This window comes from Tachypleus tridentatus, chromosome 13, assembly GCF_004210375.1.
Source record: "Tachypleus tridentatus isolate NWPU-2018 chromosome 13, ASM421037v1, whole genome shotgun sequence".
NCBI classification, from domain to species: domain Eukaryota; kingdom Metazoa; phylum Arthropoda; class Merostomata; order Xiphosura; family Limulidae; genus Tachypleus; species Tachypleus tridentatus.
This window is the reverse complement of record NC_134837.1, coordinates 165,483,037-165,503,371: the sequence shown is the minus strand read 5'-3', so window position 1 is coordinate 165,503,371 and position 20,335 is coordinate 165,483,037. Positions and strand designations below refer to the sequence as shown.

The 20,335-nt window shown below is 31.2% G+C and overlaps 1 protein-coding gene across 1 annotated transcript in view; it reads left to right on the top strand.

The window, feature by feature from the left end:
- Positions 1-19,328, top strand: part of LOC143236358 (cytospin-A-like) — an 88,573-nt gene extending 69,245 nt beyond the window's left edge. Inside the window, exons 11-16 of the mRNA XM_076474628.1 lie at positions 4,663-4,775; positions 5,199-5,479; positions 7,245-7,350; positions 9,099-9,215; positions 12,648-12,707; positions 14,700-19,328. Coding sequence (XP_076330743.1) covers positions 4,663-4,775; positions 5,199-5,479; positions 7,245-7,350; positions 9,099-9,215; positions 12,648-12,707; positions 14,700-14,789 — 767 coding nt within the window. The 3' untranslated portion in view covers positions 14,790-19,328. The remainder of the gene's footprint in view (positions 1-4,662; positions 4,776-5,198; positions 5,480-7,244; positions 7,351-9,098; positions 9,216-12,647; positions 12,708-14,699) is intronic.
- Positions 19,329-20,335: the final 1,007 nt, after the last annotated feature.

Genomic DNA, 20,335 nt, shown 5'->3' with positions numbered 1-20,335 from the left:
ATGTAGAATCTGCTTTGCTTGTGTATAGTTTGTGGCCAGTTTTTCCACCTTATGCTTTTGCTACTGGCTTTTATCTCCTTAATGAGGAACAGATACATTCTTATCTGCCTCTACATCATAATGATTCTTTGATTATTTTATTTAGAGCTTCCTTTTTTTCCCAACTTCATATTATCAAATGTCTTACTTATCTTCCTAATATTTGTGTCTCTTCTACTATGGCTTAGGGTCTTGACCCTTCTGTATTACCTAAACCCCAAATTCTTTTGTCCTCTTTGTTTGCTTGAGGTACTCTTGTTTCTTTCTCTTCAACAATCTGTTCTTCTTATTTACACTCTAGTTCTTTGTTGTATCTGCTGCACTCTTCACTATCTCATTATTAATCTGCATTGCAACCCTCATAGTTGTAATTGAGACACCCATTTTTATTTATTTACCACTGTGGCTTTTATTTATTTATTTACTTTGTTCCATGTCTTGATTATTTGTTCTTAGAATCTTCTCAGTCTGGATGTTTCCTATCTTCTTGACCTCATTTATGTCCCTTTTACTCACTTAACCAGTCCTTGGAATCTTGAGTTGAGGTTGTCACGAACAATCCTCAGATACCTCAGTTCGCTACTTGACTTTAAAAGTCACATGGGACTACCCTCTCTAGCTCTTGTTTTTGTCCTAATACTTCTATCTTTTGTTTCCCTTTCCCCTGGATTGGCCACCATGACATTTAATGATAACTCTTCCTTTAAACTGATTTGTTGCATTTTGAACATCTGTGCCTATCTTATCCCTTGGCACACTTGTAAGACTCCCTTCATCTGTAATTTTTGGGTCATGGAACTTCTTTCTGATTGTCTGTCTCTGCTTTTTCAAAGTCCTCCTGTTTCTCCTTATTTCTTTTACCAATCCCTTTCCCTTTTGATTTTTCATTTCTTAGGCATCTTCTGAGACTTTTACTTGATTCTCTTGTGAGGCAGACTTAAACAGTGTGATCATTGTAGGTTCTTCCCTCTCTTTTCACAAGAGAGGTTCTCTCATTTTTAGGAATTCTAGCTTCTCTTGGCACAATGTCCCCTTCAGAGGACTCTGAAAGATCTGTGGCACATGTCTTAAAATCTAATCTTTTGTCATGGCTGCTTGATTAATTCAAAACAGTCTCTTCCTCTCTTTTGTCAAACTTGCATATTTCCACTGATGCTTTTATTTCAAATTGAGTTGATGAAGTTCTTGACACCTTCATTCTCTCAAAAGGAACAGTCTGCTTAACATCATTCTGATGATGTCGTCAGTTTTGAGTTTGCTGTTTCAATACTCTATTGTTGTTTCTTATGTTAATCATTAGGAAGAATCCCAATTTCAGTACCTGTGCTTTATTGTTTTGTTTTTTTTGTTGAAGGCTCATCCATTTTGATGATTGCTAGTTACTGATCAATGTTATCCATGCATTTTGTTTGTTACCTTTTACTTTTCCCTCTCTTTCACCTGTTTTTGTTTTCTACTTGCTTTTGATCATCATAACTTAGACTTTCACAGCTTCATCATTTCATCCTCTATATTTTAATAACCAGTTGATTTGCTTCCCAACCTTTTCTTTCTTCCAAAGACCTGAATTGTTTAGCAGAATGACTGAATGTTTTTCTCCTATCACCCTGTGTTCTGTTTCCTCATTAAATAATTGTTCAATTTCCACATATTTTACATCCAGTTGGAGCTGTATATTACTATCCTGCACAGGTTGCCCCTTTTGTAGGCACCATCATTGCATGTTTTATCCATGGCTCACCTCCTTCTATTGACTTATTCCATTCTTTAACCAGTTGAGCTCTTCTGGTCATCTGACTGGCATATTCTTCTTTGGATGAGTATGACCAAACACTTTTTAATTTCACCTCCCATTAGATTCAGCATTTCCCAGTCTCCCTTGCTTCTTTTCAGTGTTAAAGATCTTACAGCTAACACATTCATTCCTTAAAAAAAAGGCAAAACACACCAAAAAGGAGGAAAAATAAACAATAAATAAACAAAAGAAAGAGATCAGTTGGACCCACCACTAATTTAAGGTTTAGAGGTAGGTGTTACCTGGAAGTGTAGTACAAAACACCTTGTTACAAAATCTCCAAAGCAATTCCTGATGGATATTTCCAGCTAGAAGGGACTTGAACTTATTTTGGGACACATATAAGAGTTTCTCCTCCCTCCACCTGTTGTTTTAGCTTCTATCTTATATAAGTATTTGCTTAAGAAACATCTACCTTAAGCCCTAAACACAGTAAAGGTTTTTAACCTTCCACCACCTGTGGCAACAGGTAACCACCAGCACTAGATTTTCTTTATGTTCTTCATTCCTCTATCATAATAGAAAAGAAGAAATAATTGGAAAAGTACTATTTCTTACTTGATATAGATGCACTCTCCTCCCAGCTACTGTTTCACTAAGCAACCTCATGTCTAATGGATGTCACACCTCTGGACTCTACCTTTCTGTTACTATTTCAGAAAAGAATGCATCCCTGTAAAGTTTCAGCTCTAACCTCTTGACTATCTTCAGTATAGAATTGTAGTTCTTGATGATGAAATGAGGCGAGTAGTTTTGGAAGTTAACAGTTTCCTTACCTGAAAATGTATTTCAGATAGAAACTTCTCTGCACTGTTTGTCATCCTTCCTTTTCACTTATACTATAACTTGGTTGTTTCACCAAGAATAAGCCTATGATCACATACTAGTGTTCATGGGGATTACTCTGTTGAAGGTTATGTTCCCTTCCTGCTGCTGGAGATATACAGCAAAATGATGGCTTTATCATAGGCTAGTATTACACACATAGTTAAATGTAGGGATGGGAATTTGTTAAAGGATTGTAGCATGTGCAGAAACTTCTACAGTAGTTGTGCATGAGTTAATAGCTGTTAGTGGTGCAGAAAAGTAAGTAATATCAGGTAATATCTGTCAATGGTGCAGTGAAGTGAGTAACATCAGGTAATATCTGTCGGTGGTGCAGTGAAGTGAGTAACATCAGGTAATATCTGTCGGTGGTGCAGTGAAGTGAGTAACATCAGGTAAATTCTGTCGGTGGTGCAGTGAAGTGAGTAACATCAGGTAATATCTGTCGGTGGTGCAGTGAAGTGAGTAACATCAGGTAATATCTGTCGGTGGTGCAGTGAAGTGAGTAACATCAGGTAAATTCTGTCAGTGGTGCAGTGAAGTGAGTAACATCAGGTAATATCTGTCGGTGGTGCAGTGAAGTGAGTAACATCAGGTAAATTCTGTCAGTGGTGCAGTGAAGTGAGTAACATTAGGTAATATCTGTCGGTGGTGCAGTGAAGTGAGTAACATCAGGTAATATCTGTCGGTGGTGCAGTGAAGTGAGTAACATCAGGTAATATCTGTCGGTGGTGCAGTGAAGTGAGTAACATCAGGTAATATCTGTCGGTGGTGCAGTGAAGTGAGTAACATCAGGTAATATCTGTCGGTGGTGCAGTGAAGTGAGTAACATCAGGTAATATCTGTCGGTGGTGCAGTGAAGTGAGTAACATCAGGTAATATCTGTCGGTGGTGCAGTGAAGTGAGTAACATCAGGTAATATCTGTCGGTGGTGCAGTGAAGTGAGTAACATCAGGTAATATCTGTCGGTGGTGCAGTGAAGTGAGTAACATCAGGTAAATTCTATCAGTGGTGCAGTGAAGTGAGTAACATCAGGTAATATCTGTTGGTGGTGCAGTGAAGTGAGTAACATCAGGTAATATCTGTCGGTGGTGCAGTGAAGTGAGTAACATCAGGTAAATTCTGTCAGTGGTGCAGTGAAGTGAGTAACATTAGGTAATATCTGTCGGTGGTGCAGTGAAGTGAGTAACATCAGGTAAATTCTGTCGGTGGTGCAGTGAAGTGAGTAACATCAGGTAAATTCTGTCAGTGGTGCAGTGAAATGAGTAACATCAGGTAAGTTCTGTCAGTGGTGCAGTGAAGTGAGTAACATCCTGAAATATCTTTTCAGGTGAAGAAAATGTGAACTTTTGTTAACAGTAAGAGAGATTCTGGAAATTAAGGAAAGTTCTCTTATACAATAAGGGGGATTATTTAAAAAAAAGAGAAAATGCAAACTAACAAACTGAAGAATCTAACATAAACTAGATGTACACATGTAGATAAAAAGCTAAAGTAATGCATTTTTGAAATTTAAAAAGTTAAACTAGGTGGATACATATAAATAAAAGACTAATGTAATGCTTCATCCAATTTTGAAGCAATAATGCGTTTATCTAAGTTAAACAAATTCATTCATCAAGTTATTTACATAAGCAAAAACATGATTCATTGCTCCTTATATATGTTTCTGTATTTTAATCATTGTTATAAGATTAGGTGAGGTAAATCAAAGTAATATAATTTAGAATAAGTTTCAATAATCTAAAGAAGCATAAGATTCTCACACCATCTGTTGAAATGTAATGAAGTTCTATTAATTGGTTAGGAGAAACCTCAACATTAACTTTCTTCTGCAAACCATCTTAGGTACTAGCTTATGAGAAATGTGTAGATAAAGAATTTGCACATACAATTTTTCCTACCCACAAGTTTATTGCTAGCATACTAAATAAATTAGTATATTTTATAAGTGTCTTGAACTTATAGAAAGTTAGCTGACAAACATCATGACTTCTGATTAGGACCAGGGAGTAGTCGAAGTTCATCTACTAGTAGTCTTAACAGTATTGCTTCTGATAGCAGGCTACCACCTAATTCTCTTGTGTTTGGAAACACCAATGATATATTTGTTAAAGTAAGTAAGTAAGTTTCTAGTATATTAACATTTACTTTTTTTATTATATGATTGATTTGAGAATTATAATTTCATTTGTAGAAATTAAAGGAAATTATTTTATTACACTTTCAAAATTGCTAGTAACTCCATAGATAAAAAAATATGTTAAACATAATCATTTCTAAAATTATTCGTACATTCATTTGATTTTAATAACTTTATATAATTTTTACATAGTTGTAAAATAATTTTGTTAAATCAATTTCTATATATACATACAATTTTAGTTAGAGGGAAAATGTCTGTTATTGCAGTGCAGTTGTTGATTGGAATTAATATTATTATCTATAGCTTGTGTTGTTGCACTGTTAAATGTGTTGAAAGTGCAGGTAGGATCATTTTAAATAGTAATCTAGCAATGATGTAAGATAACATATTTTGCTCTTTTCATGCACAGCCTCCCTTAGGTCAGTGACATCTGATGCAACACTTCTATGTGGCAACAAAACTAATGGTCACACTAGCAGATTGCAGAGGAGTTCCTTTTCAGATGGCTCTCCAGTTATTAAACCTTCTGGTTCCCCTATAATATTCACAGATTCTGCAACAAATGTCTTGGCAAAAGGATTGGGAGATACAGAATCTTTAAAATGTGTACCAAACCATCCAGTCTCTATCCTGGCTACCAAACTAGAGCCAATTCGAAGGAACAGCAGTTATAGGTATTTTCAACTCAAGCAGTGATTATGGTTGCTATATATGATGGCCTAAAAAGTCAGTTCCTTGTACTTGTAAATAACTAAATTGAAATATATCTTGCTCAACTCACTTACAGAATCATTTTGGAAAATACTTTTAGATTCTTTGATTTAAAACATCCTTCTCAATTTTGTCTTTAAATGTAATTGAACCACAAGAGGAATGTTTAAGGAGCTATTTTATTATGATTGTTGTTATTATTTGAGTACAAAAACCAGTTTGTTTGTGAGTCTATGGGCCATTCTTCAAAATTCAATGATTGTAATCTCTTAAATTGAAGTGTGACTAAATTATCTGAATAATCTATTAATTATAGGTGGTACTTAATAAAGAATCTACTTTATATTACAGTATACATAACTCAGGAACAGCTATTCTGTATAGGTAATCTTCTTAAAATTAACATAATTGTAGATGTTCTTAGCCCTACTATTTGTTTTTGTTTAATGACCACATGTAGTATAAGATTAATTTAGTATTAATTTTGAGTAGTAACACTCTTCCATATACCATACAACAACAGAAAACTTTTAACATCAAAAAATGTTCAGCCAAAAATTTTAATCTCAGATGTTCTGGAATTGTCTTGCATTTCTTATTTGTATATTAATTAGACAATTTATTTTGGATTAGTTTTGTATCCAGTTATTACCATGATTGTTTTTTGTTTGATTTTTTTGTTTTATTAGCAAACCTGAATTATCTAACTGCTTTTAATTAATAATATGTGCATAACTATTTAGTGAAGGTCATTGTGTATTTAATTTGGTATTTAAGAAATTCTATGTAGGATGTTTTTCCAGTGGTAGGTTTCATTCACTGCTGTCACAAATAGTTTAACTAAATCAGTGTGCTACCTTTTGTAGATTCACTTTGTTAACATTTGTTTGTTTTTCAAATTCTCATTATATTCTGTGTTCTGTCTTCAATTCTCACAGAATTGAGTTGTTGTGTGTTTGAGCTTCAATTTTCATAGATTAATTTTTAATTTATGTTTACATTTTTTCCAAACTGTGCTTTTATTCTTTGTTGTCTCATGTTTTTATAGATTCTTAAATTTAGCATATGCTCTGACTGTGACTTTTGTAGAATTCCATTTTTAATGAAAATCTCTTTATACTTGTGAAAAAAGATCAATATATCCAGAAAAGATTTTGTTATACATACAGAACATTTTTGTACATGATTTATCTCTACTGACACTTCATAGTTTCCTGAAAAATGTTGATATATGTTTATCTTTTCATACTTTTGTTGAAACTTTTTTTCTCAGTATTTCGTCTGTCTTTTCTTTAAATAATGCAAAAGTAATTTTGTTGCATTTACCACAAAATTAATCAGATAACAGTATTACATGTTGTGATATGTTATTATTAGCAATGTTATTTTTATGTATTTAAGGAGTAATGTTGAGGGCTAGTTCTTTGTGGTTAAGTGAGTGCAACTTGGTACCTACCAATAGTAATTTGCACAAACATTTGACTGTTTTATGTACTTTAAATTTGTTGTTTGTGTGGTATTTTAATATTTGTGTATTTTTTTCTGAAGACTGGTAGCACTGATTTGTATTGATACATCTTCAGACAAAGGACAATATGTGAAATTTTGAGTTTTGTAAGTGAGTTAACTCTTACTTTTATGGAAAAAGGCTTTATCTTACCAAACTTTTAGAAGAAAACAATCTTAAAATTAATTAGTGTTATAAAAAGTGCTTGCTAATTATTTTAGTGATTTGGTGGAGAAAAAAGACCCACTATCAGCTCTAGTAAAGGGTGGAGGTTCAAAAAGAAATGCTCTTCTTAAGTGGTGCCAGAACAAGACCATGGGATACAAAGTAAATGTATTGTTTATGTATAGTTTTTATATAATATTTCTTTACTCTTTTAGAATACAAAACAGTTTAATTTCACTTAAATATATCTCAACTTTAAAATTTTTATTTTGTTTGCTCATTCAAATTTAGCTATTTAAAGTAAAACTTTAGAATTACTGTTTGTTGTTCTGCTCTTATGGTTTTGTGTTGTTTGAATGTCTTTTAAAGCAATGACATTATTGAGGATCTTAAAGTTTGTAAGCTTTATGTAGAATGTAAAGTAAGCCTGCAACGTATAGAGTATGTGTGAAATAATGAAGCTACTTAAATATCAGATTTTGTAAGTGAAAGATATGACTTAATATAAAAAGACAATGTATGTCAGTCAAATGGTATTTCAACCTTATTTTAGAATTTTTCTGCAGGCTGTGTAGGTTTTTAATTCTTTCTGAGCAGATGCTTAAAGGAACCAAGTTTCTCTTTGTCAAATACAGCATCAGTTTTAATTTATCAGTTACTCATGGGTGAATTTGGCAGAACTTTAGAGTTTTGACAGTTAGTCAGTAACTCAGAATTATGGATTTGAATTTTGATTAAACAAAATATGATAGATTGCTCATTTTTCTGAGCTTTCTGCTCACTTCAGAAAAAGTTATTTTTCATTTTTGGTAGGTAATAACTTGTGAGTCACAAAAATAAAACAAAACACTGATATTATAATTAATCCAATTGCTTAGTTTTCTTATTAATGATTTTTCTAAATTTTTGTGAACTGTAACAGGCAAAATTACTAGTATGATACAGCATTTGCTGATATTTAATAAAATAAAAACAATTTAGTAGTTTATGGGTTAATATAAAAAAGGGCATTGAAGAATTTCTTTTTGCCGCATTGACTGAGAATCTCCAATCAGCAAGTCCAGTTTTTTTCTGTGATTTATTTTGTATATAATAAATTGAAATTCATTAAATATGTTTGGATGTAATGACTAAAAGAGTATAAGATTTACATTACTATTAAATCAGTCACAATAATCTATCTAGTTTTATTTATATATTATTTTTTTATTACATACATATTTATGTAAGGAAAGTATAGCTGGTATTTAATAGTGAACCGAATAAGAAAGAGTTAAACAGTTTATTTCATCTTTTATGCAATTATACAAACTATAAAATACAAGTTTTGATTTCTCAACCTTGCTGTTTGATATAGGAAATTTTTGCTTTTTCTGAAAGAATCCCTTAAAAATTAAGAAATAGGATATTTTAGGTTCACTACCATATTTTAATTTCAACCATTTAGTACTTCTCTTGTAATAATAGTTTGATATTGGTGTTTCTCACTAGTTTACAATTAATATTGTGATATAACAATTTTTTTTAATTTTTACTACCTTCTTCTCACTCTGTATTTTATTTTCACATATATGTTTCATGTGAACAGTCTCAGAAAATAATGATGAGAAGCAATATTCTACTTCAGGACAGCCTTGAAACTATCTGGCTGTAAAAGAATGAAATTCACTTATTTAATACCATTATGTTTGTTTTTTTAATCAGTATCTATAACGAAAGTTAACTTTCAGTTGATTGACTGTTCTGACTTTACTCTCATGACATTATAAGTTTTATGTCACCATCTAAGACAGTAAACTTAATAAATAATATTAAGTTGTTTTATAGAAATCTCTATAAATGTATTGTACAAATAACCAGTTGTATATAGGATCAATATCATGTTTCTACTTTTACATTTTTGCATACAGGGAATTGATATCACCAATTTTAGTAGCAGCTGGAATGATGGCCTCGCCTTTTGTGCTCTTCTTCATACCTATTTACCAGATGTTATACCATACAGTGAACTTGACAACAAGGACAAGGTAGAGGAACTGAACAACTATTAGAAATTTAGCATGCTACTATATATCTGTCTATCTGATATTATTTCTTTTAATAAGCTACACAAAAGAAATAAGATATGTAAGCTTATTAGAATAACGTTTGTGTTTTCCCTTACACCTGTAGATAATATAGGTAAAAGCCAACTACAAGAAGTTGTTCTTTTTTCTCACGTTTATCTGCCTTATAATGTTGTTTATATTAAGTTAGTTGATAAAGATGACATTGATAAGCTAAGTAGAAGAATGTTTTAGCTCTCCTTCAGTCTTCTATACCTGATACGACTATTTAAAATGAACTGGTGTAGAAGAAAGACAAAAATAAGAGCTATATACAAAGAATTTGTGCTCTTGTATATTCCTGTACCTCCAATTATTTTGAGCTAGATGACAAAGATAAAGAGAGGCAAGGTAAATGCAAGAACATATATTTTAACTAACACCAGTTTTCCCCATATTACTGTTGACAATGCAGATAGCATATGAGAAGTTCATACAATAACTAGATGTTGTTATACAAGTGTTTTAATGATGATTCTGTTCATATACACAAATCACAGATTGTCATGTCATTATAATCATTTAGTGTGTAAATTATTTATGGACACTCTATCTTGTGTTTGTAGTGGACATTTTCAAGTTGTATAATGCCTTCTCTTTTTTATATTTACTAGCTGAGATTATTCATTAAGAAAACAAAAATTGTATAAAGGATAAGGTTAGATAGTGTTCATCATCTTTATGGAAGGTAATAATTGACCCATTTAACTGATTAAGTACTTATGTCTTTATATTCAAAGCCAAAAGTCTTTAAAAAGTCGAAATGTGGTCTCTTTTAGGGTTGTTTTTTTTGTATATTTCCCTTCCTGCAAAAATCTTAAAACAAAGTGTCCTATGTATACTCTCAGACAGTTTTCAATTACCATACAAAAGAAATATGGTAATAAAGTCAGTCAACTGTCAATGATGAAAGCCAAAAGTGTATTAAAAAATGCAAATGTGCCTGTGTTCAGAGTGTTTTTATCTCCCTTCTAGTAAAAGGCTGAAAGTAGCACATGTACATCATCAGACAGTTTATAGTTACCATAGAAGAAAGTATAGTAATCAAGCCATCCAAGTGTAGTTGATGAATGCTAAAACACACACATAGACATGCATACATAATTAATGGTTCCTGTTTATAGTTCCAGCAGTACAGATTAATTTTAGAGATTTTTATTGTTGTGGATGTTTATATTATTATATATGAGAAATGTTTTGGTCAAACATAGCTGATATTGCTAGCAGTATGAACGAGGATGAACTCACATTCCTGATGCTACTTAATATTAAAATATGTGAACTTGTAAGTCATTTGAGACCAGTAGGTATAATTCAGTTCAACTCATGCTTGGATAGAACTAAGCCCTGAAAGGCAGTCCTAATGCAACCCCTTAGAATCATGTCTAGAAAAATAATTCAGCTTATGTTCAATTGGAATCTAGTCATTAGAAGCAATCTAATCTAACCCCTTAGAAGTCAATCCAACCACTATGAGTTGAGCATATAAATGGTCTAAAACAACTCAACTGTGACCAGATTTTAGAAGTTAGTCAACCTCATACTTTAGATTATTACCTAAAAATCAGTCTTATCTCACTCTATGAGATTAAGTATTAGAAATCAAGCCACTCATATGCAACTGTGAACATGTCTTGGACATTAGTTCATTCACTGCTTAACTGGGACCTGGACCTGACAAACAGCATATGTATTGTATCAAATAACATTATTATCAGTGTAATATATCTGATACACATGACACTACCAAGGTACAACAAATTACTGCAGTGCTCATTGATTTGGTAGTACATGACCAAGACTTTGTAAATTAAATATCTTATTCTTCAACACAATTGCAAAAGAAAAAAATAATATTTTTAATAAATATTAAGAACTTGCACCAATTAAGAATAACAGTGACAATGATTATAACAAGTTAGGAAACATGAACCATAGGAAGAAAAACCTAATTTGGTAGATTACACAAAAAACAATATTATGTGCTCGTCAAAAATAATGTTGAACCACGTATAAAGAGCAAGTGAGTTTTGAAACAATCAACTATGTATTACAGGTCTAGTTCCTCTTGACAGTCACTTGAGTTCAGACAACAAGATTTTTATTCCCTTGCCAGACCACTGGATTACATATAATATGACTAAAGAGGTTCGCTCTTTGTTGTTGACATCAGAGTTGGGCTGAATTATCAGTAACTATTACAGTGCCATTCTTCACAAAAGAAGCTAAGCTTACAAGAACAGTTGATAATCTGGTAGCAGACACACAAGGAATTTATAGAACACTTAAACTTCCAAGTATAGATGAAGTTGTTTTTGACAAATGTAGCAACTGTTTTTAATAAAAACCTTTAACTGAATAAATTCTGTAGAAATTGGCTATGGAAATTTGAGGTTGAAAGTAATATTATGAAAACCATTTCAAACTCTGACATGACTGACCAGCTATTGAAATGCTGAAATTAATATACCTGGAAATTAATCAAAGCTGCTAACTATATTATGTACATTTCTAATGCATAATGCAAAATCTTCACAAGTAAATAAGTTATTACAACAGTTTTTAAAGAGGATTTTTCTCTTAATGTCTAACTTTATTTACATATACATATATTTGTCTTTTTTCTTTTTTTTTAAGTTATAATAATATACACGTAATTTCTGTTACATGTGCTGTAGTTGAACAGTAATCTTCATTTTTTATCTACTACTTACGTGATAATTCATTACAAGTTAATGTACAGATATCTTTTGTAATAGAATATCTATTATGGCTTCTGTGAGATCATATATTAAAGCAATAGATTGGAAACCTTAACCTTTGTTCATATAATGTTGTTGTTTTTCTGCATGAAATTGGCTAAGGTACAAAAACATCATAAAGTATGAATTAAAAACAGTGTTTTAAATCATACTTTACAATGTTGTTTTTGTGCCTTATTTTGATATGTTTGTGCATACTGGGGATATCATATAATGCAAAAGATACTGAAAACCAAAACACATTTATATATGATGCAAAGACCACACATTTCAATTAATATTGAGGACACTAGTACATTCTGAATATAATGTCATTGTATAAAGACTTGCTACTATGAATGACTGAGGTTATACCTAAAGACAACAATTAACTGATTTGAATGATTTTGAGTAAATACCTGCCTGTAAGAATTTGAACTAACCATCAAGTAGGCTAAAGTTAATTCTATAATTACATTTGTTTTAGGTTGAAACTAATGCATGCCAGAAATCTATTAATATTATAAATTTTAAAGTAATAATTTAGTATTTGTGTATATGTATATATGTGTGTGTGTGATACAAAAGTTTATTGTTTTTTTTATGGGAACAGAAGAGAAACTTTACAATAGCTTTCAAAGCAGCGGAAGATGTGGGAATCCCAACCACCTTAGTAAGTAACTATGACAAATGAAAGTTAATTATTATTAATATCATAATTTCTTTCATTTAAGAAAAATACAACTGGTTTAATGTAGCTAATATTAAGGACTTATTTTTAGCTACAATGTATGAATCTTCAATGAAACTTCAATTTATGTACCTGTAAGACACAAAATAACTAATAGTGCATTATTTTTACTTGTTCTGAAGTATCAAAGAATGCTAGTTTGATAGTCTATCTTCTGCTTTGTCTACAACAAATTCAGTAAAGTTTGTGAATGTGAAAAGTAGAAGTTAAACTATAACCATCCCATTTCTATCAGTTAGATTTAAACTGTTGGGATGGTTATGTACCTGTATGTTATTTCTCTCTCTCTCCGTCTTTATATTTTTCTTTCCATTCTATACTCACTTTTTCTGTTTTTTCTCTGAAAACCCTAAATTAATCTTCATTTAATGATTAGTTATGGTATGTTTCCTTTTTCCTAAAAATAATTTTTTGATCAACATGTAATTGAACTCACTGAACTCTGATAACCAACAGTTGTTTAGCTCATTTCTTCTTATATTATGATGTATTTCTTTTATATTTTACATACGTTTAGTTAGGAAAGTGTAAATTTCTAAAAATTTATGATATGATGTGAACAGAAGTACATGACCACAATGCCAATAAGCTTTTGAATTTAATTTGCCAACATTGCAAATCTGGTGAAATAGTTGTAATTATTTTGAGTGTCACAGAAATTAGAATTATTATTATTATTAATTTTATGAATGTTTTTGGTAGTCATTTTAATTCTTGTTTTTCTTAAATAAGTTGTTAAACTTTAAGAACACCAAACCAGATGTCAAATCATACCAAGTAAAATGTTGCTTAAACTGATTGAAAAGTTATGGCTCTTACAACTTTAATCATATGTATGATGTCTGAAATAAACTTCATTTAAGAAAAAACTTGTAAAATATTCCTGGCTGTCATTTCTCTCAGTGGTAAACTTGTGTTTCAACTTTATAAGTGTTACTGTCATGATTGTGACTTCCTTTCTTCATCATAATTGATTAAAGATATTTGTTTGTATGTGTTTAAAGACAGTATGTTCTTTGATATTAATATAATGATTCTTGCAACCATACGAATTTGTAGCAAATCACACTCACATTCATTGATATATATGTGTAATGTTATCTGTTGTTATGTAAGTTGAATACTTGTCTTTAGAAATGTAGCATAGGAACAGTAAAGTTGTTTAAATAAGACACAAAATGTCTCTTGAAACACTGCATAAAAGATTTTCAGGAAGAAATAGAATCAAAACCAGCAGTGATGATCCAAAGGTATTAAAAAAGTGAACAACTAGCCATTACTTCTCATTCCTTTTAAGTAAGATGTACAAGTTTCTTCATCCCAGTTTATTAAGATGCAACTGTAGTATTACTAATTACTTGTAGAAGGTTTAAGAGCATCATTAAATTCTGGAAGTTTGTGTCTTTAGACCTCCTACTGGAGAGGAAAAGATGAAATTAATGGGATGCTAGATCATGATTATATAAGTTTAGGGAAAACTCTACAACTCAAACTTGTAGTTGCAGTTATTACAACATTTGATTCAGGATGAGCACCTAGTATTAATTGCTGTTTATTAGGCTGCATGGGAGCACAATGCGTGATAGTGGCACACACACATTATCCTATTGGTACAATCAGCCATCACCTGCAGCTCATTAATATACAGCTTATGGAACAGTAAACTTCTGGTTGTTTTGTCCTGAAATCTCTACATAAATTGCAAAAACATCTTAAATGTATGCATAAAAAGAACTTTTCTTATTGAGACACATATTAGTCATGTGCCAACCTTAACATTTTATCAAAACAAAAATTCATTTTTGCTTATTTTAGTGTTTTTATTTTAAAATATTTATCTTTGTTTGAAAACTTTTCTTTACTTTTTATGTGTTTTTTGTATAAACAGGCTTATAATTTTTTTTTCTCTTTCAGAACACTAATGAACTGATATCACTTGAAAGACCAGATTGGCAGTCCATTATGACTTATGTTACATCTTTATACAAACATTTTGAGACTTAAAACCTGCTTCACATCTATAGCACTTAGAGGATAAGTCATTCTTAAATTACTAACAGCGAGCAGTTGTACCGTGAGCATGGGACAGTAGACCTTCAGAGACTCTGATTTTTGAGATGCAAAATGTATGAGAAATTTGTACTTCTTAAGATTTAAAATTGTGAGACTTTTATTTGAGTTGGATCTCCAGTGAAGTGAATTATGGACCTCAGAAAGCTTAAAGATCATAGCTAAAGTACAGCTGCTATAAATGTTATGTACTATACTGCAAGATTTATGAGATATTAGTTGTTTAATGCATCTGTACATTAAAAATGTAAAATCTACACATAGAAGAAATGGCCAAATTCAAATATAACTGTAGATAAAGTAGGCTGATATGAAAAGTTAATTTTATATGTTTGTTTTAAGTGGTCAGTATAAATTTTTAAAGTGGAACATGTTTCCAGTAATGAAAATATATGCAATTAGTCCAAAACTTGTGAAAACTTTGCTGATATAAGTAGTCATTACAGTTGGAAGTGCAACATATTCCATTTAATAACAATATACACAATCAATGAAAAACTGAGAGCAAAAATCTAGCTCATATAAGTGGTAATTTATAAACTCTTGGTATGATGGTAACATATGTAGTGACTATGAAACTGAGTGTGAAACTGTAGCTGATATGTACAAGTGGTCGGCATATACTTTGGAAATGGTATATATTTTGAGAGATGACAACATATTGCACAATCAGATGAACCTGAATGTGTAAATATAGCTGATATGAATGGTCAGTATAAATTCTGGGAGTGGAACATATTTTCAGTAATAACATATACAGTCACTGTGAGCCAGTGAAAATATAGCTTATATAAGTGGTCAGTATAGTATAGACTGGAAGTGAAACATAGTTCCAGAGATAATAATAGACTACACAACCAGTGTGAATTTCACTGTGAAAAAATAGCTGATATTAGTGGTCAGTATAAACTGACATAATTAGAAATACTGTCCAGAGGTAACATATCTGTCAAAACTGTCGATAGGATTGCCTCAAAGTGTTGAATAAACAGGACAGTCAGTTGACTATTCAGATTGAAATATTTCAACCATCCTAGTCTTCAACAAACCATTTGCTATCCCTGTTGCTTTAGATTAGTAATTATTCACAAGTGTTGATAGATGAGTGAAGATATTGCCTTGTGATAGTAGACAGAGCCATATAGAAATTTGATCTGCTTGGTAAATGTGTACTAAGCTTTATTTCTGTTGGATAATGTACTAGGTTATGTTTAAGACAACAAATATTTTAACGTTGCTTAAGCCTAAAAACTTGTATGAGGAGCTATTATTGTTTGTTAGCTTCTTACGTACAGCTATAGGACCAGAAACATATATTTATGGGAAACTGGGCATCCAAAGAATATTTTCAGAAAATATAATTTTCATTCTGACGCATTATAGTTTTCATGTATGAGATAAAATAAATTATTTGGTATTTGATATTATTTGGATCTGTTGTATATTTTGTACTTAGAAATAAGATACTAAACAGCTGATATATCAAACTTGATTTTTTACTATCATTGCTGTAAGATAATCTTCATTAGTATTTATTAGTTTACTTACAGAAAAAGAATGTGTAGTATTCTAGTGCTTTGTGTTGTCATTTGATTTTCTCAAGAAAATGACTTTAGTTCTAATACTCAAATATTCATATTTCATGTTAATTGAATCTCTGCATATAAGGATTCCTTTATATACAGAAGTTTTATTAAAACTTTATTAGTACTGTAATCTTAATTTTAATTTTCAAGTGAACTTATTTGACTTCAAGTGTTAAAGTAGTGTCCCTTTGATGAAAACTGCTTTTTAAATCCTTAGCAGCTAACATTTCGACTTAATCTACAAATTGATAAAAGATCATGCTGTTATTTCATTTAAGACAGACATAATAATAATAGTGCTATTGGTGCATAAACACATCACTATGTTTATCAGCCTTTTTATATTGTATACACAAAACAATAAAAACAAAAATGGTATCTTGAATATTGTATCTACATAAATGCTGTCCCAAATAATAGTCAAAACATCGTATACAAAGCACTGAAAGAAACAACAGCCAAGTAGTACATACATATAGAAAGTGTATAGAAAGCACCTAAGAGTACTAATAGTACTCTCAATAGACCTTTCTTGCCAGGTTGGCCCTGATGAACAAAGGTCTACCTTGTTAAAGTCTCAGGTTGTGGTAATGTATTGAAGTGATTTTTGGAACCTACATGTTTTCATAACATCATGAAGTAATCTTAGTAGTATAGTCGTATCACTTATAGAAATATCTGTCTGAGTATATTCACAACACTTTCAGCATAACTGTAACTTGAGTAGTTTATATGGCAGCAGATACACAAAATGTAGAGAAACAGATATCTCAATACTGTTCACAATACTTGCAGAAAAATTGGATTCTGAATGGTTGGATACAATATGTGCATAGTAGGTCTGAATAATATGCTCACATCTTTTTCAGATACTGAAGCCAAATTAATGTGCATGTCATTTACAGAAACATTGGCCTCAGTAAAATAATCATAGCTTTATTAGAAGCAGTAGCTTGATTAGTGCATACACCAGTTTTAAATCCTTTTGAGAAACAGTACCATTCTACATGTTTTAAACACCATTTATATATAAATCTGAGTAGTATTTGAGCCACTTTTATAAAAACAGTGGTTTTAAAATATATGCATTTGGGTTGTAGAAACAGTATCCTTAACAATATACATATGTGCACTATAACAACAATAGCCAGAATAAATGTATATGTAGTATTTACAGATATAGCAGTTACACAGTGAATTATAACAAAGTAAGCTTGTGTGTTACAAGTATATTTCTTCACATTCCAGCAGTGGCCGGGTGGTTAAGGAGCTTGACTCATTAACTGAGGGTCATGGGTTTGATTCCCCATTGCACCAAACATGCTCATCTTTTCAGTCATGGGGACATTATAATTTTACAGTCAATTCCACTATTCGTTGGTAAGAGTAGCCCAAGAGTTGGCAGTAGGTGGTGATGACCAGCTGCCTTATACTGCTAATTAGGGATAGCTAGTGCAGATAGCCCTTGTGTAATTTTTGCAAAATTTCAAAAAACAAACAAACCAACACCTCCCAGAAGAAGAATTTAGTGCAAAATATTAACTTTTATATGATTTTCACTAGCTGGTGTATAGGGTGCAAGTGCTCTCTCTTTATTATAATTTTGTGCCCTTGCACTTTAAAGTGCATACATTTTAATAATAATTAATTTCCTGTTTTTCCTAGCTGCAGACCAATAATTTATAACATAATATTTAAGTCTGCTGAATCATTTAGCTGCATTGATATAAATAATGTATGCTGAAATTATATGGTGCCCATCCAGGAGACAGAACCTCTTTCTAAAATCCTACAGCCACTGCAGATGACTTTCATTTTATTTTGGGTTGTTTAAGAAACCCAACAGACATATTTACTTTGGATTTATCTTAATGTTGTGCTGATACAAAAACTTTAACTGTTCAGATTATATCTTTGTTGAAGTTACTGAAGCATTGGTGTTACTAAAGATCTGTCACCTGTTAGCCTGTCAGTGTTACTATATATACATCATTAGAAATCATTTGAAGGAACAATTGCAAATTTGGTAATTTAATACAATTTTATTTTAAACCTTCATTTTGTGAAGGATTTCGTGTATTTATTAGCAAAATGTCTCATGAAGATTCAATATAATAATAATATAATCATAGTATAATAAATTTGGATTAACAAAAAAAAAAGAAATTCTTAGACATATGAATTGTTATTTATAATCAATACAGTAAAGGAGGGCAAAATCAGAGATACATCATATATATTAAGGATGAAATTATAAAAGACGTGTGGGCCTGTCTGAATGAGTTGATGTTTTAACCTGGTAAGTATTGCCAAAAAGAAACAGAGTAAAAATATATTGTGTGTCAAATCCAAAATGCATAACTTCTGGTTATTAGGCTTGCTAGAAATCTAAAGTGTGAAAATCTAAAATGTAAAAGTTTAAATTAAATCTTTTACGATTTAAAAGATTTACATTTTCTACTGCTACTGATCTAAAAAGTAGTATTGTTTGCAAGGGTAGTTTTGAGATACTGTTTTTGTGTATCTTTTTCTTATGTTTTACTGTTTGACAGATGGAATAATCCCAGAATAATATCAATATTTAACTTTTAACTCTTCTATGTGCCTATGTGATATTAGTAGATAATAAAATATTTGGTAAAAAAAAGATTTCTAAGGGAAGAAAGACATAATATTTTTAGAAAAGACGTTGTTTTTTTTTAAATAACGAACAAGAACTTTTAAATAAGTGCATTAAGAAAGTTTTATATTTTTTTTCTGGAATGTATATGTTATATGTATATATATTCTTTCATCTGTTGTAGACATATATTTTCATGGTTGTTCCTAAATTCATTCTTTTTATTTTAAGAGTGGCTTTATTAGCATAATAAAAGAGATCTGTTGACTTGCGTCTTTTATACTTTGTTGTAAGTATTTAATATGTATTCATATAATTATTTTAGATATTCTACTGAAAATGGCCTTTTTTTTTTACAAACACTTAGATTTCAAATTTTGTCCATCATAATTCATTAATAATCATTATTTCTTTAAAATAAGCAAAGTACAAGTGAATCTCAAGACTTCTGGTATGAGTATTAAAACTTTTATTAAAATTAAGTGGAGAACAACGTTTCGACCTGAAGATGACTTAAGAAGATCAAAACGTTGTTCTGTACATTATGTTAATAAAAGTTTTAATATCCGTATCAGCCGCCTTGAGATATATTTTTACTTCAAGTGGGTTTCTCGTCATCACGAAGAAGAGTACAACTTGAAGAGAGTTGCCCAAAATGGCTAGTCGTTAGTGTGCTCGACCCGTAATCTGAGGGCCGCGCGTTTGAGTCCCAGTCAAACCAAACATGCTCACTCTTTTAATCGTGGGGGCGTTATAATGTTATAGTCAATCCCACTATTCGTTGGTAAAAGAATAGCCCAAGAGTTGGCAGTGGGTGGTGATGACTAGCTGCCTGATCTCTAATCTTACTCTGCTAAGTTAGGAAAACAAACAAATAACTTGAGATTATATTTAAAACAAACTCATAAAACCTCGCTTCGTATTGGAAAAGCATATTCTATCCACATCAGTCTTGGAACAATTAATCGAAAGCTCTACATGAAGACGTGATTTTCTTGATAGATGAAAGTCTGTTTGTAAAGTCAGTATGGAAGTTTTGACACAAAATGTATAAGAACACATTTCCAACGTTGTCACAGCAGAAACACGAATAATTAATGTTTCATGTATTTCTATATTTACTCAACCCCTTTTTTATGTGTAGTGTCTAGCTGAAAAGTATGAAAAATTTTATAACTATCAACACAAGCATCAGGGTGAAAAAACCAAAAAATGATTTTGCTAGCCTCAGTAGTTTGATAAATTCTTTGATACGTATTTTGAGGTTATAATTA